This window comes from Aristolochia californica, unplaced genomic scaffold, assembly GCF_029961685.1.
Source record: "Aristolochia californica isolate CCGP_79_NKW_82.1479 unplaced genomic scaffold, dmAriCali1.0.hap1 SCAF_2, whole genome shotgun sequence".
Classification (NCBI taxonomy): Eukaryota; Viridiplantae; Streptophyta; class Magnoliopsida; order Piperales; family Aristolochiaceae; genus Aristolochia; species Aristolochia californica.
Window position 1 is genome coordinate 49,866,768 of NW_027181881.1, and position 8,706 is coordinate 49,875,473.

The 8,706-nt window shown below is 40.1% G+C and overlaps 2 protein-coding genes across 4 annotated transcripts; both read left to right on the top strand.

Moving 5' to 3' along the window:
- Nucleotides 1-154: 154 nt before the first annotated feature.
- LOC137955543 (SKP1-interacting partner 15-like) lies at nt 155-5,793 on the top strand. Of its 3 annotated transcripts, none has more exons than XR_011113164.1 (3): nt 155-1,369; nt 4,343-4,574; nt 5,105-5,793. XR_011113164.1 is itself a non-coding variant. In XM_068802536.1 (2 exons), exon 1 carries the CDS (start codon nt 172-174, stop codon nt 1,351-1,353), a length of 1,182 nt encoding a protein of 393 aa, XP_068658637.1. In that variant the 5' UTR covers nt 155-171; the 3' UTR covers nt 1,354-1,369; nt 5,105-5,793. The 3 variants fall into 3 exon arrangements, 1 of the variants encoding a protein (XP_068658637.1); XR_011113165.1 differs by having other exon boundaries at nt 4,479-4,574; XM_068802536.1 differs by lacking the exon at nt 4,343-4,574.
- Nucleotides 5,794-7,372: 1,579 nt separating this feature from the next.
- LOC137955244 (protein NODULATION SIGNALING PATHWAY 2-like) lies at nt 7,373-8,110 on the top strand. The gene has a single exon (XM_068802105.1). It carries the CDS (start codon nt 7,373-7,375, stop codon nt 8,108-8,110), a length of 738 nt encoding a protein of 245 aa, XP_068658206.1.
- Nucleotides 8,111-8,706: the final 596 nt, after the last annotated feature.

An 8,706-nucleotide genomic window follows, 5' to 3' on the forward strand; every position in this document is an offset into this window, starting at 1 on the left:
ACACAACACAACAACCCATCTGTGACCCCAGTCACTCTAGAAGTAAAGGCCCACCAGGCCCAACAACAGAGCTTTGGAATTTTGGTTTACTCCAGAAAAAATGCCCAACAAGAGTGAGACGAATGTATCAGCCTTATCAACTGGCGATCGCACGACCACCACCACGAGTCAATGGCCACGATAAACCGAGTCGACGGCACCCTCACAGCAGCAAAAAGGCCAAAACCGGAAAACCGCCGCGAAGTAGGCGTCATCGACGGCGTCCCCGCGCCACCGCGGACCTCCCCCGAGATGCCCGACGATTGCGACCTTTCGCCGATGGAGCGCTTGCCCTCCGACGCCTTGTACCAAATCTTCGCCCACCTCTCCCTCCCTCAGATCCTTCTCTGTCGCTCCGTCTGCAAGCTCTTCCACCAAACCCTAACCGCTCCGGCCTTCCTCTGCCTCCTCCAGCCGCTCTCTCTCCTTGCCATCCGTGGCCACGTGTCCCCGTTCCCCGCTCTTCAAGCGCTGGACCCCCGCGAGAACAGGTGGCTTAGATTCTCCCTTGATTTCCTCGCCTCTCCCTCTGCCTCCCCTGTCGCTGCCTCTCTTGGACTCCTTTACCTCTGGGTCGACTCATCCGAGTTCTCTCAGCGATCGCTTGCTGTCTGTAACCCGCTAACTCGCCGGTTTCGGTTGCTGCCGCCGCTCGGTTCCGCATGGGCTCGCCACGGTACGGTTCTGGTTTCGGGTCGCCGGGTGCTTGTGTTGTCGGAGCTAGCGGTTATCTCCTTGGCGGCTTCGGATGGGCCCTGGCAGAAATTTTCTTCCAATTTGGCTTCCAAACCCCGGAGCCCGACGGTCATCGGAGACTCCGTTTTTGCTCTATGTGATGTCGGATCCCCATGGAGGAGCCAGTGGAAGCTCTTCTGGTGCCAGTTGTCGCAGCTGGGAAGGACCCACTTGTGGGATCCTTTGGAACGCCATGACTGGAGCGATGTGTTCGATATTTTGAAGCGGCCGAGGTTGGTACCTGGAGTTGGGAACAGTATTCTGATGATCGGGGGGTTGAAATCCTCGTTTGCATTGAATTCTCCATGTTCCACGATATTGATTGTGCGACTGGACTTGGAGACTTTAAAGTGGGATGAAGTGAGTCGGATGCCTGGGGAAATGTATCAGAAGTTTTGCATGTCAGGGAAATTTAAGGTCTTTGGGGGAGGCGGGAGGGTGTGGTTCTCCGGAAAGCGGGTGGGCAGGCTTGCAATGTGGGGTCCGGAGGGCTGGAGGTGGGTGGAAGGCATCCGGGGGAATGGTGATGGACTCTTCCGAGGTTTCGTGTTTGATGCTAGTCTCACTGCTGTGCCCTGAATCTGATGCTATTATGGTAAGTGACTTCGTGTATAATTGCAATCTGTTACCTTTCAATGAGTGTTTTGGTTTGATTTTTGATACTCTGAACTCTGGATTTATGTCATTTTCCCTATTTGAACCGCTGCAAACCTCTCTTTTTTCCTGAATTTGTTGTTATTCAGAAACTTAACGGCGTATAATTGGAAGCTTTTTCCAACTATTCACACACCACATTAAATACTTCTGATGTTGTTGTGCATTTAACAATGTATGAATCAAAGGCATCCTGAAGCTTCTTTGGTCCATCGATTGATTTTGGCAAATCAATTCTTTCCTTATGCAGAAATACGCTTTATATATTTTAGTTATTTTCTTTTCTTCTTTTTTAGGAAGTTCAAGCATGCTTTAGTTATTTCAAGCAGTGCTTTCACTTGTCAATGCTTCGAATGTGATTATGTCTGACTCAAACTCAGACAGCTGTTATCTGAGAAAATAGAGGGAAGTTAGGAGGAAACGCCCATGCTTCTATTGAGAACGGCTAAGTGCCTATTGGGTTATCTACATCTATTCAAGCTCAAAAACCCTTTTAGTTTTTCGTCTGAGGACTTTTACTTTGGAAGTATATGACTAATAATCCTAAATCTTTGCTGCAAGCATATGCTATAAACTGAGCTATTGAGTAAGATACATGAGCTTGCAACAAAAGATGAAAAGACAGCCTTCTAGGGTTTGTGAGGCATATATTTAACTCGTCACAAGCTCAAATTTTGTCATGAACAAGAATACCAAATTGAGATTCTATTCTGTAATATTTTGGGTTTAACTAAGGGGGGGTTAGTCCACAATGAAGTGGAATGAATTCCCCCTGCATTACTTAGTTCATTAAATAATGACGTTAGTGTAGAATGAATTACATTGAAGTGAGATTACACCACTTCATTCGCTCAGGCAAAAAATCGGGGAAAACTGATTCATACCTATTTTGCAAATCAACGGATTGAAGCGCGCAACGTGTGTTGCTCCTTCCCCTCTCCCCTCGCGATCCTTCAGCAAAGTTTTTTTTTTCCTCCTCCCTCTTCCCCCACCCCTGTCGGCCTTCCTCCCTCTCCTCTCCCTCTCGACCTCTGTCGCAGAGCACGGGAGGCCGAGCCTCTGTCGCAGAGCCTCTTGGCCTCCCGACTTCTCTTCTCTCTCGGCCTCCCTCTTTTCTCCCTCTTGGCGTATCGTCAGAGTGTGTCGTTGCCCGTTGGCCCGCCGTTGAGGAAGATGACACATGCTAAGGAAGACAATATTTAATTTTTCCTAAGTTAGGAAAAATTAAACCATCGTCATAATTGGTTTAATTATCCAATTAATTAAACCATTAGTTTTTCATTTTTTGTTAATATATTATTAATTAATAATATGTAAAATATATATTATGTTATTGATAAATTAATATATTTATTTATTTATTGTGTATTTTTTATTTTGTATTAAAATAGTGATTTTTAATGTTAAACTATATCTTATGTTCTTACAAAATAATTTATTTATTTATTATATTCACTTATGTTATTTTTAAATTTTTTATTTATTTTAAATAATTTATTCTAGTCACATGTAATTATTGTTTTAATTTATAATAAACTATAATCATTAAGTAATATAATATAGTTTTTTTATTAATTAGGATATTAATATATTCTAATACTACACGTTAAATCACTTATAAGTGTAGTAACCATGTTTATTTTGGTTAATTATCTGTTTAGGTATATATTCTATTTAAGTATATTATAAAAGTTTACTCATTCTCTTCTTTATATCATTCTTTTCATTTGGGGGCACTAACACTGAAATCTGTTTTCTTGTACACTTGAACTCGTCTATAATAACACTCAAAGATGAGTTAAAGTTGAATCAATTCATTTAAGTTCAATTCAATTCAAGTTCTTTGTGGACTAACCCCCCCCTAAATGAATTATCTTTTCTTATGCTCATTCGTTTACTGGCTCCATTGCTAGGTTGACCTTAACCTTCTTCAAGTTTTTGAAACGAGTTTTATACTCATGTTCTAATGTTGAGAAAGTTCTATGCCAGCTACCAACCTAAAGCCAATTTCCTTCAACTTTCATAGAACTGGCATAGAACTGTATGTATTCATTTTACATATAGGGCTTGTGAGAAGGTCAGAGGATTGAAGAAGAATGATAATCTCTTTTTAATGGTCTAGCAAGCCTCAAGGTGCCTCCTTAGGAGATTAAGGCTTATCCAAATGTGGGATTTCTCAATATGGCCTAGTAGTGGGATTTTTTCACAAGTCAGATCTACCTTAGTTATATGATTTCTCAATATGGCCCAATGGATTTTTTTTTTACTGAGATAGATCTTTAGTTATATGATTTATAATAAGATTTATGAAGTTCTATTTTGATTTTACCATAGAAGCAAAATTTATAGATAGATCTTTAGTTCTATGATCACATAAATTACCATAAGATTTAACTTTTCTTTTTTAGATACATAAATACTTTTTCTGTTAAAATGTTAATTGAATACTCAGCTAAACCAGTTTCTACAAAGCTAAGCTTTAGGTGGAGATGGAGCAAATTCATTCATTTGAAAAATAAGAAAGAGTAGGAATTACACCTAAATCTTCTATGAAATGTTCAATCTCGTATGCAGAAGAAATTATAAACCAATTACAGAAAGAGAAAAGAGGGGAATTTTATAGGGCACCTTAAGGTTCTCACTGAATCTGAAAGAAGCAACTTTATAGAGCGGAGTGTTTCTACTCTCAGAGTTCTTTTTTCTTTTTCTTTGGTCAAACCCTTGATGCTCTTCTCACAATTCATGGTATTTTATTCCTGTATTTTGTTTCTGTTTCATTTTTTCAATCAATTAAATATCATTCAGGGAAAAAAGGTATTTTAAAGTAAATTTTGGATAAATTTTGAAATTTCAATTTCATTTACCTCTAAACTGACCACTCATTGGCTTATGTGCTGAGTTTCTTACTTGCCAGAAACTTTGAACCACCCAGCTATTAGCTTATTAGTGATATAGTATGCACCCTAGTGGGTGAACTATGTTTCTGCGTCATGCTTTACCAGATCAATAGGAAGTCCAAAAAGAGGATGTAACTGTACCACTAAAAACAGGAGAAAGGAAGAAGGTGGACACTATTTTATGAATGAAGAGCAATGGTTGGTCTTCCTATCTGCATTTGAATCCTAGCCAAATAGTGGCTAAAGCAGGTACTTGCCTATATATGTCTCTTCTAATTTGTTATTCAACCTCTTATCTTGTCTTAGTGATCTATCTGAGTCAAAATGTTTCGTCATTAATTTGTTGTTCCCTACGAATTTCTTTATGAAGGAGCATGTGGCAGCTAGTAGTGCAATTCACTAGAACTGGCAATGAGTTGCATTTCTTCTTTGAATCAAATCTTTTCAGTCCATGAAAATGCCATTCTGTTTGAAAGTTAATTCTTAAGGCATGCTATACTACTCAGCATCATTCTTAAGATAATTGATTGAACCTGAAGCACTACTTAGTCTCAGAGAAGGTGCTTTCAGTAAGCTCCAAATGCCTAAAACCTCTGAAGACTCTGAGAGTCTGGTGCTAGTGGACATTGACTACTTTTAAACGCAAACTACTAGGCTCTTTCAGTTCTCATGCTAACTTCATTTTCTTTTTTCTTTTGACAAACTCATGCAAAATTTTGTTTCTATTTTATCAATAGCAATGATTTAACTTTGTTAGCTATTCATTTTTCTTCCTGTAGTTTCCAAACAAGCCGTCAGTATGTGTACTGTGCTTGATCCAAGGGAAAAAAAAACTATTGTTAGCTTTGAACTTCTGTGTCTTCAAAGTGCCATCTCTGAAGCAACTGTGAAGTGAGATCTCTGCTTGAAGAGGATAGGAGATGTTTCTTTGGCAAGAATTCCATCAAGATTGAGAAATAGATAAAGACCACATAAATCCATTTGAAGAATGAAGCATTGCATGCTACTGCAGAAAAAGCCGTATGCACTCATTACAATTTAACAAAGAGGGGAATATCATCACTTGAAGCCTATACTGGATTACAAGTATGGGCTCCTCTTTGCTAGCTGCAGATATCCAATGGAGCACTTCCTTTCCCTTGGAACGATTGATCCATTTTTGGACAACTCCATTTGCTCATATGTAGCGGGACGTTCATTGCTTAGCTTATGTCCTGGACAACGGAAGAGTAACAGCAGGAAGGGATGCTGTTCTTGTGTAAGGTTTTCAAGTTCTTGTCCTCTAAAGTTGCTTGTAATTTATGTTAGAATCTGTTTGAATGTAAGATCTCTTTTTACAATTTTGGGTTTGAACTCTTCCGTTATTCTGGGGGTGATGGGCTAGATTATTCATTTTGTTGTTGGTGGGAGAATGAATGTCTGAACTCTGAACTTGAAGAAAGCTTTTGACGAGGCACTTGTGATTACCTTTTCTGGGAGTTTTAGTTCCTTTAATTCACCTTTTCACCTTTTACTAACACAACTGGACCGAATTTTGGCTACGCATAAAAGCATAGCCATTGTAGGCTAACGTCATAACCCTGCTTGGGATTTCCTCATTTCTCCTCTTTTTCGTAGGTCTCTGCTCGAGGAAGACGAAGTGGTCTACAACTGTATCCATAACATAGCTCAAATTCTCAATGCAGTTGACTAGTTAGAACATTGATGTTGGGCAATTTGGAGTCACTGTGAGTTTGAAGAGACAAAAACTCACTCTTACTTAATTTGCAGGAGAAAAATATTTTTTATTCATCATCAAAAGGAAAGTAACAACATGATATTTGACAAAACGTAACAGAACAGAAAGAAAATGATAATTAAAAGGAAAATGGAACTATACTCACCTCGAATCTTTGTGACCTAATTTGGAGATTTTTGTAAAATAGTGCTCCAAAATTGGGTTCTTGATTTAGCTGACGATAGTTGGAAAAGATTCAAGTGTGATTCGCATATTAGGAGAAACTTGATATGAACGGATCCTTCCTTCACTCTACTGTCGATCCAATCCTCGAAGATGTATATAGTTTTCTTTTTTCTTCCTCCCAGAAAAGCTCACACTCGGGACGACTCTTGTGTAAAAATGTTTCTTGATTTTGCTTATATTATTATACACATTCGATTGATCCCTACCTTACCGTTGCTTGGAGCTCCTACTCCGCAAAAAAAAATAAAAAAATTCAAGACATTGAAATCTTTCCAGAGCTTGCAGATGTTCGCTTGCTTCTGGGAAACCAAAGCTGATTTGGTGAGGGAAGTGAGAAGAATATCACCGACCGGGCATTGGTCCCCCTACAGTCACCCTCACCAGAAGAATCTGCGGAGGAGTTTGGAACCTCGGAGGCGAGATGCTTTTGTTTTCTTCCTTTCTTCTCCGATTGCTCTTCTATATTGGGGCCTTGTTTGTCTACCCCAACGTGGGCAACGTAAGTATTGATTGAGACCAATTTCTCTAAAATTTCTGATCTGGTGTTTGCAACAAAAACTGAAACTCGAGTTGGAAGAAACCGACCAGACATGCTCTATCTTATACTTTCTATGAAGTTGTTTTTATAATTTTACTATGATTTTGAATATTATATTTGTAATATTTTATTTTATTCTCGAGTAATTGAGTAATAAGTTTAGTAGCCGCAATTTGTATCCACTACGATATCTAAAGAACAATAGAGAAGAATTTAATATCTAAAGAACAATAGAGAAGAACCATGAATGGAAAACGTCCCGCCTTGATTTTTCAATAGGAAACCTCAATAAAAATACCCGTTTGGTCCTTTGGATGCGACGTTGTTCTTAGCGGATCTACGCCGGGGAGAGATATAAATTTCAGCATGGAAAGTTGAAAGTCAGGAAAAGTGGCTGCACTTGAAAATTTGTAATGCGGAGCACGAGCGGCGGAGAAAGTTGCAGGGAATCTCCACGGATATCTGATGTAATTTACGGTCGTTTGTGCTTAGCTCCTCACTATTTAAGCAAGACGTCGGAGCTTCCTTTTTGGCAATGACCCTCCAATGGAAACAAGCCTCTGTCCACTATATGATCTCCGTTTCTACTCGTCTTCAGTCACGAATGTAATGCATTCTGATTATGAAGAAGACCTTTTCCACCTCCATTCAATCCGTGAAAACGAGAACATCGAAAATGTGTTTTATTTCCCGGCAGATATTAAATATGCCACCTTTTCAAACACGGTTCAGGATGGTGATGTTCTTGATTCTAGGCTCATGGAGGATATGGATCCCGTCATTGATCTTCAATTGGTTGATGAAGATCGTTTGTTGGGTGATGAAGAAAGCCGTGAAAATTTGGTTAACGTGGGAGAAGTTTCTGAGAGGAGCGGAGTTGAAGAAGAGATGGTGAAGGAATTAAGTGTGGCTGATCTGTTACTGATGGGAGCTGATGCTGTTCAGACAGAGAAATGGCAGCTAGCTTCAACTGTCATTTCCAGACTGACCCATCTCCTCTGTGACCAGGAAAATGAGAAGAACCCCTTTAATAGACTGGCTTTCTTCTTCACTGAAGCCCTCAGATTCAAGAGCTTCGGAGGCTATCCAACCCATTGGCCAATCCCCGGTACCGCAGCGCCTACTACTCGCATGTCTACTTTTCAGATGCTTCAGGAGCTCACCTCCTATGTGAAGTTTGCACACTTCACCGCCAACCAGGCAATACTAGAATCGGCCGAAGGTGCGACTCATCTACATTTATCGATTTCGAAGTTATGGAAGGCAGTCAGTGGCCGCCATTAATGGTGGATCTCGCCCTGAAGAAAGATATCTCATTACGGATCACAGCAATCGCCCAGAATCATCATGTCGCCGGACTCGTTCATCAGACCGGGAGACGGTTAAAAGAGTTTGCAAATTCAACACGTTTGATCAAATTGTGATCGAAAACGAAGAAGATTTCACGAGGATCAAAGTGGCCAGTTCAACACTAATAGTGAACTGTATGATACACCAGCTTCATCTACCCAAAAGGAGCTTCACGGCAGTGGAAATCCTTCCTATCCGGTGCGACCAAGCTATCACCCAAGATGGTTGTTTTGGTAGAAGAAGAGCTTTTTGATTCCCTGAAGATCCCTGAGTTCTTTTCCGATGCCCTGCAACACTACTCTGCCTTGCTCGACTCTTTAACGTGAAGTTTTTATGGCAAGAGAAACTAGGCTCATGCATGTTATAGATGAAGACAAAAAGATTTTTGTGGGTTTGATTCCATGGACACTCAGTAGATAGCGGTTTGCACTCGGCCAATACTCAAATGACAATGTGAACATTACGTGCTAACCACTATTTTTGGGTCAATGTATTATTTTATGGAGTTCAAGAGCCAAGAATAGTAAATT

Bases quoted from the DNA above. Each gene is read 5' to 3' on its own strand.
- LOC137955543 (XM_068802536.1), top strand. From the start codon at position 172: ATGGCCACGATAAACCGAGTCGACGGCACCCTCACAGCAGCAAAAAGG.
- LOC137955244 (XM_068802105.1), top strand. From the start codon at position 7,373: ATGGAAACAAGCCTCTGTCCACTATATGATCTCCGTTTCTACTCGTCT.